This window comes from Delphinus delphis, chromosome 19 (genome assembly GCF_949987515.2).
Source record: "Delphinus delphis chromosome 19, mDelDel1.2, whole genome shotgun sequence".
NCBI lineage: Eukaryota > Metazoa > Chordata > Mammalia > Artiodactyla > Delphinidae > Delphinus > Delphinus delphis.
The window spans coordinates 51,307,949-51,327,343 of record NC_082701.1 but is presented as its reverse complement, the minus strand read 5'-3'; the positions used below and the strand labels follow the sequence as shown (position 1 = coordinate 51,327,343).

Here is a 19,395-nt window from a genome sequence, read left to right as displayed (position 1 = left end):
CCCTTCCCTCCTGTTTCACCATCACCTTCGGGTTCAAATACTACTTTATTGGCTGGACCCCCAAGGCCAGGTGCTTCTTAAGCATGTGGGTCCCGGAACCAGGTTGCCAGCGTTCATAATCAGGCTTTGCTAATACTAGTTGTGTAACTTGAGCTTGTTATTGAACCTCTCTGTATTTCAATGTCCCTACCTGTAAAATAGTAAAGATTATAATAGTAAAGATTAAAATAGTAAAGATTATAGTAGATAATTATTAGAACATGGCTGGTAATCACCACTCAATTATTATGGTTGTTGTTATCGTAACTCTCTAGTCCTTGCATGATTCTTCAGCCACTGCCTCCTCCCGTCCCGTGTGACAACGCTGCTGCCTTATTTAGTCACCTAAACTCACCTTGGTCACAGCTGTCTCTGTGTCACTGTCCCTGGTATTGCTTGATGGTCTTTCTGAAATGGAGCAGGACCCTGTGGGGCCCTCCTGGGCACAAATTTTCCTTGTGCCCTGTTTCCCCATTAGCAGGAAATAGGCTTCATTCAACCTCCTTGGCCTTCCCTGGGTACCAAAAGGGCAGATTCTAATAGTTGCTAATCAAGGAAGGGAGGGAATGTAGAAACAAAGGAGGAGCAGTCAAGAAACAATAGTGCAGCAGCATGGGGCAGGGTCCTGGTTCCTCCTCAAGGAAAGTATATAACAGTATATCTTTGAGCTCATCTGAAGGAACAAAGACCCCCACCCAGATGGAGGATGGTAACTTCAGGCTGAGCACAATATTACTGGAACACCGCCCTGTTACCTTACCACCAACGAATCAGAAGAAAGTCTGAACACAGTGGAAGATAACAAAGACTACGACCCCCTCCCCTAATGATTACCTGCAATTAGCTTTCCCTATCTCCCTTTAAAAACTTTCATGGTCCAGCAGAATCTTCAGAGTTGGTTCTTGGACGTGAGTCCACCTTCTCCCCAGGTTGCCGATCTCCTGAATAAAGCAAGCTTTCCTTTCCAGCCAACACTTATCTCTCAAGTATTGGCTTTAGCCAAACCTGAGTTCAGCAATATTCTCAGTCCTTCTTTACCTGGCTGACCCTTATGTACCCCTCCAGACTCAACTGAGAAGCTCTCTCTTCCCCAATTCTTCCCCCACCTGGGGAAGGAGGTCCTTCCTGTGTCTCCTCCAAGGTAACACTTAAAATGCCGCCTTTTAATTTTTTGCCCAGTTGTTTCCCTTACTACACTCTAAGTTACTCAAGAGTAGGGAATATGCATTCCTAGCACCCAGGACTATGGTATGTATTTAATAAGCACTTGTGAACTCAGTGAGGGATAGCTTTAGCAGAAGTACTAGAGTGGGCAAGAGACTGGCTTGTAGAGGAAGGAGTCTGGGTAGTTGAAGAGCATGGAGTGAGGTGGAAACTGTTGCTAGGAGGGGAGGTTGAGTCAGTGAATATGGTACCAGGCAATGGGAACATGGACTTGATCTCTAGGCCCAGAGAGTTGCTGCAGCAAATGAGAAGTATGATTAGTCCAGTGTTACTATCCAGAGTACTCTCTGATGTTGAAATCTCCTCCATTCATCCTATCAGTTTCCAATTTTTTTTTCTAATTGTATTATTTTTTTATCATTAAAAAAATGTATTTATTTATTTTTGGCTGCGTTGGGTCTTCGTTGCTGCGCACAGGCTTCCTCTAGTTGCAGCGAGCTGGGGCTACTCTTCATTGCGGTGCACGGGCTTCTCCTTGCAGTGACTTCTCTTTGTTGTGGAGCACGGGCTCTGGGCGCTCGGGCTTCAGTAGTTGTGGCTCGTGGGCTCAGTAGTTGTGGCACACGGGCTTAGTTGCTCCGCGGCATGTGGGGTCTTCCTGGATCAGGGCTTGAATCTGTGTCCCCTGCACTGGCAGGCAGATTCTTAACCACTGTGCCACCAGGGAAACCTTCAGTTTCCAAATTTTAGAAACCAATAAATTATTCTGTCCAGAGTTGCATTGCTACATATGGTAGCCACTAGGGTGGCTATTCAATATGGGGCTATTGAAATCAAGTTAAATTTTAAAAATTCAGTCCCTTAGTCCAAATAGCCACATTTCAAGTGTTCAGTAGCCACAGGGAGCTAGCTGGCCACCATACTGGACAGAGACAATGTGGAGTATCTCTATCATCATGGAAAGTTCTGTTGGACAGTGCTGACCCCAGACTGAGACAATCTGAGACTCAAAAAGCAAAACAACTGCAATGCACTGAAACACACAAAAGATGTTAAAATCTAACAACTAAAAACAACTAATTAGTCACTTTGGGAGGATACTGGGGAACCATTATTCTGAAAACTGGTAACTAATGGAATGAAAATCACACATTTATCCAACCTTTCCTGTATGACCTGTATCTCACGGTAAACAATGAGTCGATAAGGGCACATTCTTATTTACAGGAGAATCCCAGGTGACAAATGCAGAAGGAATGATAGAATTAGGACATCCCCAGTTTGCAACCCCCCCTTGAAATAATGGAGCTAGGCAGTGACGATTAATTAAACCAGTAGGTGAAAAACTGATGGGGAACTTTACAGTGGTTGCCTCAGTCTGACTACACCTGAACCCACTGCTCAGATTAAAAACCAGAAAAAGAGAGACAAGCAAGCATGATGTGCTGCCTGTTAAAAGTCCAAGGCACAGTCATATGCATTTTCAAGACAAGGGATCGTACATCAAAATGACATACTGATGTATTACATAAAGTTCACCAAGGTACATAGTCCAGGTAAGCACTTACAAAGTGACCGGCAAGTCACCATGACGCCCTACAGAGTTGGGAAAGAATGCTATTCTTTTAAGAAGTTAAAAAAAAAAAAGTTACACTACTAGCATCAGAAGAAAGGGGGGAAAATTGATCTTTACAGTTGAGCAGTCACTTCTGTCTTTGAGGAGCTCTGGCTAATGTGTAATGCAGATACACACTGCACATTAGGGAGAGAGGGAGGAGGCCCAAACAAACACACAGAGAGAATTTTATGTTTAGTTTCTCTTGTCCTGCCTTAAAATATAAATTTTATTTCATCACCAGAATGAGGAAATTTAAGGCTAAGAAAGCTGTGTAACAAATGTCTTCATTAGTCAGCTACCCCTAGCACAAGCCCCTTTGTTAAATCGTCACAAATAATATTTCTTTGTCAAACAATGATATATAAACAGCCTGCTTTGGTCACTTCGGTGGTCCCATTTCTATGAGACTTCCCTGTGTATGAATTAAATTGTTTTTTTCCTCCTGTTAATGTCTTGTGTCAACGTAATTATTAGATCAGCTAAAAGAACTCAAGAGAGATGGGGGGAAATTTCTTCCTCCTGAACAGAATTATTTCGTGATGTCTGGGATTTGCTTCAAAATAACCCAGTGGGACTGGGAGGGAGAGGATAGCTGAAAAAATGTTGGTCATGTGTTGGTAATTGCTGAAGCAGAACGGTAGGCTTCAAATGGGGTTTTCTTTATTTTTCTTTATCTTTACATATATTTGAATATTTCTGTGATTTAAAAAATGTTTTTCTAAATTCTTTTATGACCAGTTCAAATGTTGGGACATGTGAGTTCCAGCCCTGGGACGAGTGGCCCCCTGGGGAAGGACACCTGGTCACCAGCAATACCTCCTATGGCCACAGGGTGGCTCCAAAACTCTCTTTTGTGAGACTGTAGAGCAGGCTTCCCTGAACCAAGGTCATGGAAAGTGACAGGACAGACCTAAATGCTTGCTGTTTACTAATTCACAATGTGAACTGTGACTGCCCAGTTCTTACTATCTATAGGTCCCCTAGGCAGGAAGGCTATTATGAGCAGAATACCCCAAACTTCCAGCTGCTGGAGCCCAAAATCTAGCAGTCATCCTTGACTGCTCCCTTTTTCTCATCCACCCACAGCCCCATGTTCAGACTTTATCTTCTAAGGATCTCTAGATTCCTTCCACTTCACTCCACCTCCCTGACTCCACTCTGGTCCAATCTCATCCTATCTTTCCTGGATAACACCATGGCTTCTTCATAGACCTTCTGCTTAAAATCTTAAAATCCATTCTCCATGTTGCAACCAAAGTCATCTATGTATGTTATACAAATCTGAGCCTGTCCCTCCGCATGGCTGCAAGGCCATGTCCCTTGTCTACCCATCCCACCTCGCCCTGATCACTTCTTCCCCTTCCATTATGGGCTTCAGACACACTAGCTCCCTTTCTGTTCAACAAATACACTGGGCTTGTTCCCACCTAAGGAACTTTGCACTTGCTGTGCCTGACCTGGAATGCTCTTTCCCCAGATTTTCATACAGCTGACTCCTTCTGTTCATTCTATTTGCTCCAGGGACCTTGGAGAATCTTGCAAAAGTGGGTCATGGGCTTTCCTACTTTCACTCTAGGACAGTGCTTCCTTCACCTGTGAATAGTCAGACCCGATGAACTGTCTGGGGGAGCGTGGCTCTGAAGTCCTGGGCTTTCTATTCCCAGGGAAAAGTTCTAACGAGGACATTCTCTTCCATAAAGGCAGTAGAATTATCAAAAACTCAGGAAATTAACACCGATACAGTACTATTATCTAGGCTAGAGACCTTATTCAAATTTTGCCAGTTGTTCCACTAATGTCCTTTGTAATAAAAAAAATTTTTTCCTGATCCAGGATCCATTAGGATCACACATTAAATTTCTCATGTCAAATTTGGCACGTCTTTTTTTTTTATTGAAGTATAGTTGTTTCACAATGTTGTGTTCATTTCTGCTGTAAAGCAAAGTGATTCAGATATATAGATAGATAGATATTCTTCTCCATTATGGTTTATCAAGGATATTGAATATAGTTCCCTGTGCTATACAGCAGGACCTTGTCGTTTGCCCATTTTTGTCACATCTTTTTGTCTTTCATGACCTTGAGGAAACATCTTTTGACTGTCTCTTTGACTTATGAATTTTTTCACCCACTGGTTTAGAAAAAAGGAAATCCATTTATTACATTGGGGACCTGGAAGACAGAAAAGCATTTCCTCTCATTTTTGACCACATTTCCTAAAACAAAGTTTAAGAACAAATGACCCATTTTCAAAGAAACTTTCCTTGATCAGATTATTCTAATATTTCCCTTAAAAATTTTTATTTACAGCACTTATTATCATGCAGATATATTATTTGTTTGCCTGTTTGTCGTCGATCTCTCTGACCCCAGGAATGTAGACACTTCTGACTTGTTCCTCAAGAACATGAGCCCAGCACAGTGCCTGGGACTTATAGCTAGTCAATGAATATCTGTTGAATGAATGAATGAAGAAATAAAAAATGCCTCTAGGGTTTGTAGTTTAGACCCTCCTAGAAGCACTGAGATGAAGAGTAGTGATAAAAGAAATGTTCACATATTGAGGTATGGGGAAGTCATTCTGGCTTAAACGTGAGTTAACTTGAATTTTTGTTTTTTTGTTTTTTTGCGGTACGCGGGCCTGTCCCTGTTGTAGCCTCTCCCGTTGCGGAGCACAGGCTCCGGACGCGCAGGCTTCACGGCATGTGGGATCTTCCCGGACCGGGGCATGAACCCGTGTTCCCTGCATCGGCAGGCGGACTCTCAACCACTGCGCCACCAGGGAAGCCCCTAACTTGAATTTTATGCTAACTAAAACAGCCTGTTTGTGGCCTATCAAACATACATTGTACACCTGCTTTATTAAAGAAAAGGGCACACTGACCAGAAGTAAAGAATGTCCATGTTAAAAATAAACATGGCATCTTGGGATGCCAATGCTGGTCCTCTTTTGATGATGACTCCCTTCCCAGGTGCCAACACCATACTGACTTGCTGTGTACTCATGGTCTGTTCTTTTTTAAAAAAAAAAAACATGAAGAAATGTAACACTTACTTGTTTAATGTTCTTTATTCTGACCAGATATAAAACTGTACTGGAAACCATGCTTCCCTGGAGCAGTTTCTCAGAGTGATGTGGGAAGTGGGCTTCCGGGCTAGTCCTTAGTTTGGTTCAAATAAAACTCTTTTCTATTCTTACTATAGATGTTTATCCATTATTATTCTTGACAGTAGGAAGAGAGATGATCTGGTAAGTGGGTAGGGAGGCCCCTGCGAGGTTGTGACTAGACTGTGAGCAATGAATGCGGACGAGAACTTTCCGTTCTGCAGGGATCCCCTTTGAGGCCCAAAGGTCAGTGAGGTCGCGATAGTGAGAGATGCTTGGACTGTAGTTGGGCTAAGTCGTGCCCACAGCTCAAAGAGATAAGGAAATCGTTGCGGGGTCTGCATCTCCGCCCTCGATCCTTGCCTCCCAGGGACGCAGGGTTTCATTCTCTTCCTCCACTCCCCGCTCCACCCCCTTTTCTCGTACACTCCCTTCCCTAAACAAGTCTCTCATCCACACCCTAGTTCAGGAGAGCGGGCCATTTTCTGCACTCTGCAAATCCCTCACCAATCTGAGCAAGTTGTCTGGGGAGTTGGTTGGGGGGAACCCGAATCAAGGAAGGTTCAGGTATGAACCTTGTCCGCCGACAAGCGGTTGTCCGCCGACAACCAGGGGCTCCGGGAGAATAAACGACAGCCGGACAACGTAGGGGCATCCACCTCTCCAAGTTCGGCCCAGGGCAGGTGGAAGCTAAACGGATGCGGAGGATGGAAGAAAAGAGAGTGTCCAGGCCTCAGGCACGGCGATGCCCTAAGGCCGGCGTGGCGGTGACAGTGGTATCCGGAGAGTCGTCCTGGGCAGCGCAGCGGGGGCTGGGGGCCGGGCGGCTCCCGGCGTGGGCATCCGGGTAGGAAGGAGTGTCCTGGGCTAGGCAGGGCGGGTTTCCGTTCGCCGTGGCTGCGCGGGCGGAGTCGGCAGTGCGGGACCGCGCCACCGGCGCACACTCTCAGGTGCCGACAGCTCGGCTGCGCGCGGACAGCCCGCTGGCTGTCCGCACCCGGCCGGGATGAGGTACAGAGGACCCGTACCCGCGATCCTCTGGGGGTTCTCCGCGGCGCGATAATTTACTGCTCTCGCGATATTTTCAGAGATTTCCCGTCGTAGCCCCCGCTTATGCGGTTACCAAGGCAACTGGGCGGCACCGGCGCGAGCGGGAAGGCGGAGTACGTCGAATTTTTGTAGGCTAGCCTGGAGATTTAAGGAGTGGCCCTCCCTGAGCTTCCAGTCCCAGAGACCACGGCCTCTGCTCCAGGAGGTAACCCTTACCCAGGGGGCCATGGGTCGGATCTCGGGACTCGTGCCCTCTCGCTTTCTGACGCTCCTGGCGCATTTGGTGGTCGTCATCACCTTATTTTGGTCGCGGGTAAGACCCATGGCCCCCCTCCTCTCGCCCCCCTTCCCACCTTGGGGTGGTCCCAGCCCCACCGCACCTTTTCCCCCGGGGCCTTTCCCGGTGGGGTCCTCCCATTCCCCCGCCATCCGCCGCCCGACCCTCTTTCAACTTCTCTTTCTTTCTGCCCTGCTCCCCAGGACAGCAACATCCAGGCCTGCCTGCCTCTCAAGTTTACCCCTGAGGAATATGAAAAGCAGGACATGCAGTGAGCACTTGGGGCAGGGTGGTCAGAATTAAGCAGTAGTGGGAGTGAAGGGGTGTTAGAAAAAGGCCAGAAGGCCTAAGCCAGCTCCCTTCCTTTCTACAGGCTGGTGGCAGCGCTCTCTGTCACCCTGGCCCTCTTTGCAGTGGAGCTGGCCGGTTTCTTCTCAGGAGTTTCCATGTTCAACAGCACCCAGAGCCTCATCTGTATCCTTTCTACTTGTGCACCTTTCCTGTACGGCCCATTTCCATCTTAACGCCCTTCAGCCACCTAACTAGGCCTTTCTGGCACAGTGGTGTTTGCCCTAGCAGGCAAACAGAATCCCTCCAGTTGAGAGATCTTCTTAGGTAATGTAGAAGATTTAATACAATCTTTGATCATTTGTTAAGCTCCTGCTATGCGTCAGGCACTGGAGATCTCAAAATGGGAGTAAAACACAGTTTTCTATCTTGAGGAAGAGGCAGACACACAGACAGACATCTGTAATTCAGTGTGATAAGCACTGTGCCATAGGATGTGTAAAGATGTGAAGCACTATGGGAATGCAGAAGAGACTGAGGAAGATGGATCAGGGAAGGCTCTTGACACTGGGATAGTGGACGGGGAGGACCAGGGTGCTGGAGAGTGATTCTAGCAGGGTGTATAATGTCACTGTGAGCGTTCCCGTGTGCTTGGAGTAGGTGGGGAGCCTACTACTTCACCTGATAGATATGGGGTGGCGGTAGCTTGGGGCCCCAGCTGTGCAGGCTCAGTTCTGGCCTCCACTCACATGGCAGTCCTAAAACTCAGAAGTCAAGGCTGCTGACTCTGGCCTTTGCAGTGTGGTAAAGGGAGCAAGAGGTGCCCTGCTCTCCAGGACGTGAACCAGAATGCAGATGCCAGTCCCACCACTGGCCTTTTCTGGCCCATCACTACCTATTGATCCAAAGGCTTTCCTTGACTCTGGTGCGTTCCCAAGCCATTGGGGCTCACTGTAGTGCATCTGTGGCCCTATCCTTCTTCATATTTGAGCGTTGGGAGTGCACCACGTACTGGTACATTTTTGTCTTCTGCAGGTATGGTAGCACCCAATGTTTGAGGACGGGGAAGGACGGTTTACTTTAAATCTGAAGGTTTCCCCTACCCAGCCCTTTACTCCATGTATAAGATATCAGATCCACTCAACATCCCGTGGTCTTTTTGAGGTCCCCCACTCCTACACTTTGGGGGTGGGATTGCTGGCTTGGGGATTTGGATGTTTTTATTGGAAGGGGCCCTGAACCTATCACCTACCTTCCATAGTGCCATCCCAGCCGTCACCGAAATAGCATTATTCATCAGCGTCTTTGGGCTGAAAAAGAAACCTTTCTGATACCTTCGTGACTGGAAGTAGGGATGAAGGCTGGAGAAGCGAGGGACCACTCACCGTTCCTGGAAGAAGGGAACCGTAGACTTCAGCCCTCCCCCTAAAACTGCATTTGGTGGAGGATGTCAGTGTTAGGGTAATTGTCTCTCGAGTCTGGAGTTATGAGTTTTGTTTACAATTCTTTGTAAAAAAAATATATTTTAGGGTAAGATCAAGACTTACTGGAATTCGTGGCAGTACAGTGGTTAGGACTCCGCGCTTCCACTGCAGGGGGCGCGGGTTTGATCCCTGGTCGGGGAACTAAGATCCCGCATGCCGCGCAGCGTGGCCAAAAAAAAAAAAAAAAGATAGATCAAGACATAAAAATTTCAGGAGAAAATTGGGGTGGCCAATCTACTATAGAAACGGAACAGTCTTGCACTCTAAGATACTAGATGTCGCTTTTATTTTGGTTATTACGGTAGCTTTCTGGCGGAAGGGAGTGGGCGGGGATATGTAAATAAAGTGAGGCGGCCGGGTAGGACAGCAGGCTCTTAAGTGAGTGGAGCGTTCTGGGAGGAATTAGCCTATGCTTTTTTGACGCCAAATGCAAAAATATATTTTATAACATTTGCAAATAAATGTAGCAACAGAAATGGAAGAACCTAGATAGCTTTAGGTTGCTCAGGGTAACGTGTTGGGTTCTCACCCTCGCTCAAAGTGGAATCTTTTTCCCAGAGTACGGAATGCCCGACGGTTTTCTGCATCGTCAGGTAGGATAATCCTTACCTGTTTCTCCTTTTGGAGAACAGAATGGAATATGATGATTGGAGCACGCATGATTTCGTGATTAACGGCTGTGCGTAATCAGGCTTTGCAACATCCTGATTGCTCCTCTCTGATTCTTTCTGACGATCTTTATCTTTAGTGTAATTCTTTTCATGGGTAATAGTTAAGTGTTTTTAGCGGTGTGGTATGCTTATTGAGAGAAAAAGCAGACGTGTTATTCGTGTCCGGAGCACAAGAGTTTCTTGGGATTTGTTAGTAATGAGATGTATTTTTTGGAAGGAGAAAGTTTAGGGTTTTTTTTTTTTTTGTTCTTTGGAGAGGTCGTCTAGCGGAAATTCTTAGATATATGTTAAATACTACGGTAGTAAGTGCTGGTTAATGTTATTTTTTAAGTTTCTAATAACGTGTTATGTGTCCTTGGGTTTTTGAGGAGTGGGTTTTCTGTATTTGTTATGGCTTTATTCTGGCAGTATTAGTTTCGAATCTTTAATTTCGCTCTGCAGGAGTTCCCTTGTAGTGGAATTTTTCTCTTAAGAACCTGTTGAAGCTTCTGTTTTCAGTCAATAGTGTAAGTAAGAGTACCCTGTTTTTGCTTGGTAGTTTATAGAAAGAATACGTTCAAAAAGAAGTTATTGAAACGCGCTGTTAGGTGTTGTGAAAACTACAGGAGTCGAAGGTTTGGTCTTGTCATGGGGTGAGTATATTTATTTGCAAGCTCACGTTTTCAAGAGAAGGGTTGTTGTGTGTTGGGAAAGTTTTGTTCGTACATTTCAGTTTTAAAAGGTGGAGTCCAGGCCTTTTTTTTTTTCTTAAGCTGTACGCGGGTCTCTCACTGTTGTACCGTTGTGGTCTGTCTCGTTGCGGAGTACAGGATCCAGACGCGCAGGCTCAGCGGCTATGGTTGAGAGGCCCAGCCGCTCCGCTGCATGCGGGATCTTCCCGGACCGGGGCACGAACCCGCCTTCGTCTGTATCGGCGGATGGACTCTCAACCACCGCGCCACCAGGGAAGCCAAAAACACATGCAAGGAGATGTTTTCTGGTGATGCCCTGCAGGTGATTCCTGTACGTAGATAACTTTTTCCTAGCTCTCTGTTTTCTGGCAGCGCTTCTTTATGGATACTAGTACTGTATGCTATAGTAGGCACTGAGGGAGTAGATGTTTGATCCTCGGCCATCACAGATATTGCGGCTCATGGAAAGAGACAGAAATGTGTGGTACTCCCAGAGTAGTTTAGTTCTAAATTGTTATAAAAGCTGCAGAGGCGATTTACAGGTGCTACGAAGGAGTGATGAAATTGCCGAAGGTGGCAGGAGTGCTGCTTCTCAGGAGCTGTTTCAGTGAGGTCCTCGAGTGTGGCTGGAGCAGAGAAAAAAGGGAGCAGGTTGTCCGCGAGGAAAAAAAGGTGGACCTTTGCAACGTCACGGGTTCGAGCCCTGGCTCAGGAGGATACCACATGCCGCGGAGCAACTACACCCATGCGCCATAACTACTGAGGCTGAGCGCTGGAGCCTACAAGCCACAACTCTTGAAGCCTACACGCATTAGAGCCTATGCTCCGCAACAAGGGAAGCCATGAAGCCACGACAATGAGAAGCCCACGCACTGCCACAAGGACCCAACACAGCCAAAAATAAGTTAATTAATTAATTAAAAAAGAATCTTTGGGCTTCCCTGGTGGCGCAGTGGTTGAGAGTCCGCCTGCCGATGCAGGGGACACGGGTTCGTGCCCCGGTCCGGGAAGAACCACGCGGAGCGGCTGGGCCCGTGAGCCATGGCCGCTGAGCCTGCGCGTCCGGAGCCTGTTGCTCCGCAACGGGAGAGGCCACAACAGTGAGAGGCCCGCGTACCGCAAAAAAAAAAAAAAAAAAAAAAGAATCTTGAAATGTCATGTCTATAGGCTGTTACACTGTGAATAGCACAGAAAGTTGAGGATACATTCCAGGATTTGAAAACTGTTGTCAGTTTCAGCAAAGAAATCACTCAAGTCATTGAGGAATCTGTGAGGTTTCAGCATATCGTGTGTTTCATTTTTGTCTTACTCAAAAACGTAAATGAAAACATCAACGAACGTTCACGTTGGAACTGCACTTGTACTTAGGCTATAACTCCATTTATGAAATCATGGATACAGAATAGCATTTACAATAAAAAATATTGTACATTTTATTATTTGTGGATTCTGTTACATATCCTTTATATCAGTAAAATTTATAATAAACTTATGTACATACACAAATGCATACTTTTTTTGGAAAGTGGGTTGTTAAACATTTACCAGCACTTTCTTGCTCCTGCAATAATCCCAAGAAACCTCTCATCACCAATGATTTCCTTGTTCCTAAATCCAGAGGTTCCCTCTCAGACTAGAGTTTGATCTCTTTCCAATATGCTGACCACTCCCCTCATTTGAAATTTGTTCTCCCTTCGTTTCTGAAATTAGTTCCCCTGGCTTACCTCCCCCTGTTCTGGCTGCTCCTTTTTAGGCTCAGCTGATGAATATTGACTGAGAACCCAGAGCTGGCCAGTCACTGGGGACATATTACTGGGTTGTCGCCTCTTAAGTGCCGGTGGTCACTACTCCTTGGGTGACTTCATCCACCTCTTCAGACACCACCCAGATGCTGCTGGTTTCCATGCCTTGGCTCTCTTCTGTGATCCCCAGCCTAGGGCAGAGACCAGAAGCGAGCTGTGGAGCCAATCCTGGGGTTAACGTGCACCCTCTCTCCTTGGTTGTGTGATCACCAACAGGTCACTAAACCTCTCTGTGCCTCAATTCCTTCACGCTCCAGAAGTACTTACTACAAGCACCTCAACAATCTATCTCTTAGCCACCACCCGAGGCTTTGCCAATTAGCATCAAAAATAGGTTCTCATTTTATTGTGAAATTAGTGGCTTGTTAATCAGCGTCAGCCAGTCATGAAAAAACAAATACTGCTCGATTCTACTTATATGAGGGACCAAGAGTAGAGGCTCAAAGTCATAGAGACGGAATGTAGAACAGTGGTTGCCGAGAGCCGGGGGAGAGGAAAAGGGGGAGTTGTTTAATGGGTAGAGAGTTTAAGTTCTGCAAGATGAAAAGAGTTCTGGAGATTGGTTGTACAACAATATGAATGTACTTAGCACTACTGAATTGTACACTTAAAAATGGTTAAGATGGTAAGTTTTATGTATTTTTTATAATTTAAAAGTAAAAAAAATTAAAAATCAGTGGGGAAAGGGATTAGTCAATAAAGTTTATTAGAAAAACTGAGTAGCCATTGGGGGGAAAATATGGATCAATACCTTATAATTTTAGAGCACAGAAAAGTTTCAAAAACAGTACAAATGTCCTGTATACCCTTCACCCAGCTTCTCCAGATGTTCACATCTTGCATAGCCATGGTATAATTATGGAAATCAGGAAATTAGTGTTGATACAATACTGTTAGCTAATCTACAAGTCATATTTGAATTTTTCCGGTTTTCCCATTAATGCATTTTTTCTGACTCAGGATCTAATCCAGGATTTCACATTGCATTTAGTTGTCACGTCTCCTTAGGCTTTTCCAATCTGAGACAGTCCCTTTTTTTTTTTCCTTTCATAATCTTGACACATCTGTAGAGCACTGGTGAGTTATTTTGCAGAATATCCCTCAATTTGGATTTGTCCAATGTTTCCTCGTGATTAGATTGAGGTTATGCATTTCTGGTAAGAATACCACAGAAGTAAATAGTTTGGAGTAAGGAAGACATAAGTATGAAAACAAGATGCAGAAGTCATGAAAGACTGATATATTTAAATCTGTATTTAAAATGTTAAAAGTATGCGTGGTAAAAAAAAAGCGAAAGTTAAAAGACAAATGAAAATCTAAACAAAAATATTCATAACTCGTATTAGAAAGAGCTAATTTTGATACATAAAAATGTCCTACAAATCTGTAAGAAAAATACTGACAACCCAATAAAAATGTACAAAAAACTGTACAGACATTTCGCAGAACAGGAAATATAAAAGGAAATATAAAGAACTCTCAAATATAGGAAGAGATGCCTGACTTCATTCAGCATAAGACAGATGCAAATCATGCCTAACTTACACTCAATGACCAAGAAGTTTCATAGCGAGTTGAAGAGGGTATTGGGTTTAAGTAAACAAGCCTCACCTGTTTGTTGGTGGAATTAAAAATTGGTAACACATCCACCTGAGAGCAATTTGGCAATATCCCATCAAAATCAAAATCAATCACAAAGAGCCATACCCTTTGACCTAGGACTTTCACATCTAGGAATTAGCCCTTCAGGTTTGCACACAGGTAGAATGGGGATGTGTAGATTATTTCTTGCAGCTTTGCTTGTAGTGGCAAAAGATTGGAAGCAAATGTCTGTCAACAGGGGGTTGGTTAAACTGCATCACCATGTAACACTGCAGCCAGGACGAAAGCAAACCTTATACATGGTTATGGAACAGTCTCCAAGATACTTAAGTGACAAAAGCAAGTTACAGAACAGTTCGTGTGGTGTTCTTCCATTTGTGTAAAGAAAGGTGGAAAGGTATGTGCACAGAGCATCTCTGGAAGGAGGGAAACTACTGGGAGGACTGGAGCTGAGAGGTGGAAGCTGGAGGGCTGGGAGAAAAGGGTGAGAGAGAGACTTTCTCCATATTTCTCCATATGCTCTTTTGAATTTTTGGAATTTTGAACCACATTCTTTTTTTTTTTTTTTTAACTAACATTTTAAAAGAATGTGAGCCTGCAGCTGCTTCTGTTCCCTATCTGGAAATGAAGCTAAGGCAAAGGCCAGCAGGCCTGGAAACAGAGAACCAGATCCCTGACGACATCACATGAGCACCTGGACCCTGCTGTTTCCAGCTACACTCCAGTCATGTGAGCCCTCAGAGCCTCCTTTCTGGTTTAAATCTGTCTGAGCTGTGTTGGCAAGTGTCTTGATCATTACGTCCATCAAAGATCATCGTGGGTGCTTTTTTCCCTCCAGCTTTATTGAGGTATAATTGACAAACATGATGTGTTGTGGGTTTTGTTTTTATTTTTTTGGCCGCACGGCTTGGCTTGCAGGATCTTAGTTCCCCGACCAGGGATTGAACCTGCGCCCTCAGCAGTGAATGAGCAGAGTCCTAACCACTGGACCACCAGGGAATTTCCTCATGCTCTGTTTAATGATCTCTTTTCTTGTATATTATTGTAGCTCCTGGTGCCAGCACAGTGCCCGGCATTGTAGAGTGAAAGAGCCCTCATTTAACAAATGAGGAAGATGAGGCCCAAGCAGAAAGCTATTCGCTTGAGGTCATCATGCAGATAGGGAGATCTGGGACCAGAACCTGAGACTCCTGGCTGTGAGGCCAGATCAGTTGACTCAATTCAGCAAGTGTTTCATAGAGGAGCTTGTTAACCCCAGTGAATTTCTAATGAATAATAAATGGAAGGTTGCAGAGTGAGGGTATGGGATCAGGAGGCCTCCCAGGCCTGCTGTGCTGGGCTCTCCTTTAAAACGTTCCTCACTGAGACCGCGGTTCACCATCATTCATTATTCATGTGCCTGCCTGGCTTCTGCGCTGTGCTTGGTACCTGAGAAGGGAGAACTACACAGATTAAAAAGATGCCAGTTTATGTACTATAATATGTTGCATACGAAAAAAAATTTAAGAGATATTTATTCTATATATGAAAGAAAACACGGACTAACCAATTTAATAAAAGATCCCATCAAGGCACTTCTCTGAGCCTAGGTTTCCCCAAATGTAAAATCAAGCCAATACCTACTTCACAGGATTGTCCTGAGGGCTGACTGATGGTGGGAGGTATTTACAACAGTGTTCCTAAGAGCACTGTTGTAACAGCGGAAAAATTGGAAACAACCTAAAAGCTGGTCCTTGGACTTCCCTGGTGGTCCAGTGGTTAAGACTCCAACACGCCCAAGGCAGGGGGCACGGGTTCCATCCCTGGTCAGGGAACTAAGATTCTGCAAGGAGCGGTCGGAAAAAAAACAGAAAAAAAAAATCCGAAGTTGGTCCTTGAGGGACTAGTTAAATAAACTGTGGTGAGACTTCTGGCTAAACATGGAAGACATGTGAACATGAGCATTTGTCTTCTCTCCCTTCCATAACTGAACTGCATAACAGGAGAGGCGTCAGAGAGGCATGTATGTACACGGACAAAGACCTGGAGAGAAGACAGCAGTGGAGAAAAAGATTCCAACAGGCTTTAGAGGCTGGACAGCGGCCTAAGGGTGGTGACAGAATGAACAAGAAATGATGCTCCACGATCCTGGAGGTCCCTAGACTCTGGGTCAGGGCCTGGCTGAACACAGAGGGTGGCCGAGAGCCTGTGTTCAGGGTGTCGAGACCCCTGGGTCTCCCTCACCTCTCACATCTGAGTCACACACACCAACCCTCCGCACACTCATTTTTGGGGAGGCTTTGGACTTGGGGACCCCAGGCGCAGCAGAGGTGAGGCTTGAAGCTAGAAATAGGAACTCCCACCCCGCCCTCCCAACCCACACCCATACAGGACAGGGATGAAGAATGGAGGACATTCTCTCAAAAAACTGAACGGCCCCAGAGAAAGCCTGCCACCTGTCAACATTTGGGAGTCTGCGTAAAATGCTTTCACTGTCCTACAGCAAAGCCGACAGTCAATGAGTGCCCTCCCCCTACACGCGCGCGTGTGCGCGCACACACACACACACACACACACCTTCCACTCGGCTTCTTGCTGGCTCCCTATTAGATATTAACAGAGAGCCAACGACCAGCAGACATTTAAGGAAAGCCTCCAAAATGAAAAGAGAGAGACTCCTTCCATATATTCCTCCCAGATATTGAAAAGCCTATCAAAGAAATCTGGAAGAAATAGAGAAACTAGGAAGCACAAGAAAAAAAGAAAAAAAACTCTGTAATTGGAAAGTTAAAAAAAAAATGGAAGGGGAAACAATGCATATAGTCTGTTAGCATTTGTATTTTTTTTTTTTTAGCATTTGTATTTTTAAAGAGAAAAGAAGTATCTATGTCTGTGTCTCTGCACCAACCAATCTGGAGGATTTACAAGACTGAAACAGCAGCTGTGTGGAATAGGGGTCTTGGGTGGCTCAGGACAAATGTTCGCTGTACGTTCTTTCGTACCTTTTGAATTTTGATTGTTACCTATTTCTTGGGTTACAATATAATACTGCATTTAAAAAATATAGATGCAGAGAGATGCGAGAAGATATTGCACTTTGGAAATTAAAAAGGTAATCAACATCCATCTTTATTTAAGGATAAAGAGTAATGGAAAAAAATAAATATAACAAAAAACATTTTCCCCCCAAAAGGAGGACACAGGAAAACTTCCAGAAAGTAAAACAAGAAGATGAAGTGGGGGGTGTCCAAGGGAACCTCAGTTTTATGTCTAGTGCTTTAATATTTTTTGAGGAGAATGCAGTCATATTATTTGCATAATTAGGACACTGAATGTGGGTGGCAATCCATGTAAAGCTCTTCACATGCAGTAGGTACCTGGTAGTTTCCCTTCCCTCCAGGAGCCCAGGGATCGGCAGGCAGCCCCGAGCCTTCCAGTTTGGAGGGTAGAGCCAGAGGTCACAGGGTTTGAGTAGCCGATTGTGAGGGGGGCTAGGCCCTTGGTCCCCATTCCATGCAGCCCTCCCAGGGGCATGATTCTCCTAATTAGAAGGCCTTTTCTGTACATGCTGTGTTGAGGGACACACAAGGTCTCTGAAATTAATTACTAGTTTGGTCAAGTTTGACTCATGTGGATGGAGCAAGTTCATGAGTCAGTGGGGCAATGACCCAGCTCCCTTCCACCCCAACTTTGAAGTCAGTTGTTAGAAGAGGAAAAAGCAATAAAAGAAAACCTTTATTAAGCCTTTATTAAAGGTCTCTGCCATGCCGCCTGCGTCAGAATCATTGGGGGTGCTTGGCCCCCTCGCACGTCTTTCGAATGAGCTGGGAGTGGAGCCTGGAAATTTGGCTACCACCCCCCAGAAGCAGGTAAATGTAGAAGCTACGATCTCAGTTATGCAAATATATTACTTTATTTTTCTTTAGTTCAATTTACCTCTATTTTGGGTCTCCATTCTAGCTGCTTGCAGAAAACATTCTCTTCGTCATTCCCAGGTGAACTCACCTGGTCTCCCCCACCCCCACCTCTTCTCCTGCCTCCACCATTGATGTAAATGTGGGGAGTTCCCTAGCACCACAGCATAGGTGGGGTGGGTGGGGAGGGCTGCTCGGTGAGCTGCGCGTCCTCTCTTGGGGATAAACCCTCCTGGGTCCCCGCCTCCATGGGTCCATGTGCTCTCATTTCTGTTCTGCTGCTGCTGCCCCCAGGATCCAAGAGCAATGGCAATGTGCCAGCCTTCCAAGCCACACCGCGTGGCCTTGGCTCCCCCAGTGTATTCTGGGTTCCGTCCCTTCCATGTCCCCTGGACTTGGCCGTTGGGGAATGAGGATCACTCTTACACCCGTGTCTATCATCGTGTCTGGTCCTCCACTAGCTTCTCCCCTGCTAGCATAGGGTGTCGGGGCAGGGTGTGGGTGGGGAGCGCTGCCTGTTTGTACCTCCTTCCAACCTTACCTGTCTGAGACCCAGACCCTGAGGCTTTTGAACTCAAAAGCCTGGAATTTGGCGTCTTTGTTCTCTGGCTAGAAAGTAAAGTAATCTCAGGGCCAAAAAGCAAGAGCTAGTCTCCCACAGCATCATCTGAGACCAACAGGGAAGCTGCTCTTTTCTTCCTTTTCACATAGGCTGAGCCACCCAGACCTTCTGTGTCAGTGCCCAAGGACCAGGGAAGTGGCGGCTCCTGGGAGGGGAAGGGAGCTGAGCGCATCTTATCTTAGATCTGCTGGGTCCCCACACCCAACACACACTCCCAGTTCACTCACCTCCCCCGGACAGCTGGGAAATGACACCTCTGGTGACAGAGCCAGTCCCAGGCTTCCGCTGGGAGGGGGTGGGGTGCTGCATGGGGGAGGCTGTCACACCCGGAGGCCCTGGGAAGCCTGGGTGGGGGAGGGAAGAAGCTAGCTCCTGTTTGTCTCAGAGACCAAGGCCACCAGCCTCCCCTGCCCCCCTTCCAGGGACACAGTGAGCACCCCTGCCCCCGGGCCACTAGGTCTTCTTCTTCACTCTTGAGGCTGGTCCTGACCCATCCCACCGGACAGGCAGCTCACCTGTTCCCATCTTCCCCTGCCTCAGGGGGGCCAGTCCTTCTGGAAAGGAGCGGGGTGGGTGTGTCAGCTGCTGCGTCAGGGACGACAGGGGTAGTGGATTATCTCCTACCGGGTCCCAGTAGTATATTTTGGGTCCAGAGCCAGGACAGGAGCTGTTAGGCTGACACCCATGAGGTTAATCTGCACGTACAGTAGTACCAAGTGCCTGGGTACCGCAGGTGCCGTCCCTGACTACTTACTGTCCTTCCGCCTAAAGGAAAACCAAAACAACAAAACAACAAAAAAGCAAAAGTCCTGGGCTTCCCTGGTGGCGCAGTGGTTGAGAGTCCGCCTGCCGATGCAGGGGACGCGGGTTCGTGCCCCAGTCCGGGAAGATCCCACATGCCACGGAGCGGCTGGGCCTGCGCGTCCGGAGCCTGTGCTCCGCAACGGGAGAGGCCACAACACTGAGAGGCCCGCATACCGCGCGCGCGCACACACACACACACACACACACACCCCCGCAAAAGTCCTGTCCTTTCGCCCAGGCCCTGTGCCTGGGATCAGAGGTTGAGCCCTCCTGCTGCTGCCAGGGTAGCTGCCGCCACTCTGGG

The 19,395-nt window shown here is 46.4% G+C and overlaps 1 protein-coding gene and 1 non-coding gene across 2 annotated transcripts; both read left to right on the top strand.

Annotated features, from left to right (window-relative positions):
• Window positions 1-5,976: 5,976 nt before the first annotated feature.
• On the top strand, window positions 5,977-9,935 carry TMEM107 (transmembrane protein 107). Its single transcript, XM_059996664.1, has 5 exons — window positions 5,977-7,290; window positions 7,458-7,525; window positions 7,628-7,728; window positions 8,481-8,577; window positions 8,804-9,935. The coding sequence occupies exons 1-5, from the start codon at window positions 7,204-7,206 to the stop codon at window positions 8,871-8,873; spliced, it is 423 nt and encodes a 140-aa protein (XP_059852647.1). The 5' UTR covers window positions 5,977-7,203; the 3' UTR covers window positions 8,874-9,935.
• LOC132415610 (U8 small nucleolar RNA) lies at window positions 9,613-9,749 on the top strand. The gene has a single exon (XR_009517331.1). It is a non-coding gene; the product is annotated as a U8 small nucleolar RNA (small nucleolar RNA).
• Window positions 9,936-19,395: the final 9,460 nt, after the last annotated feature.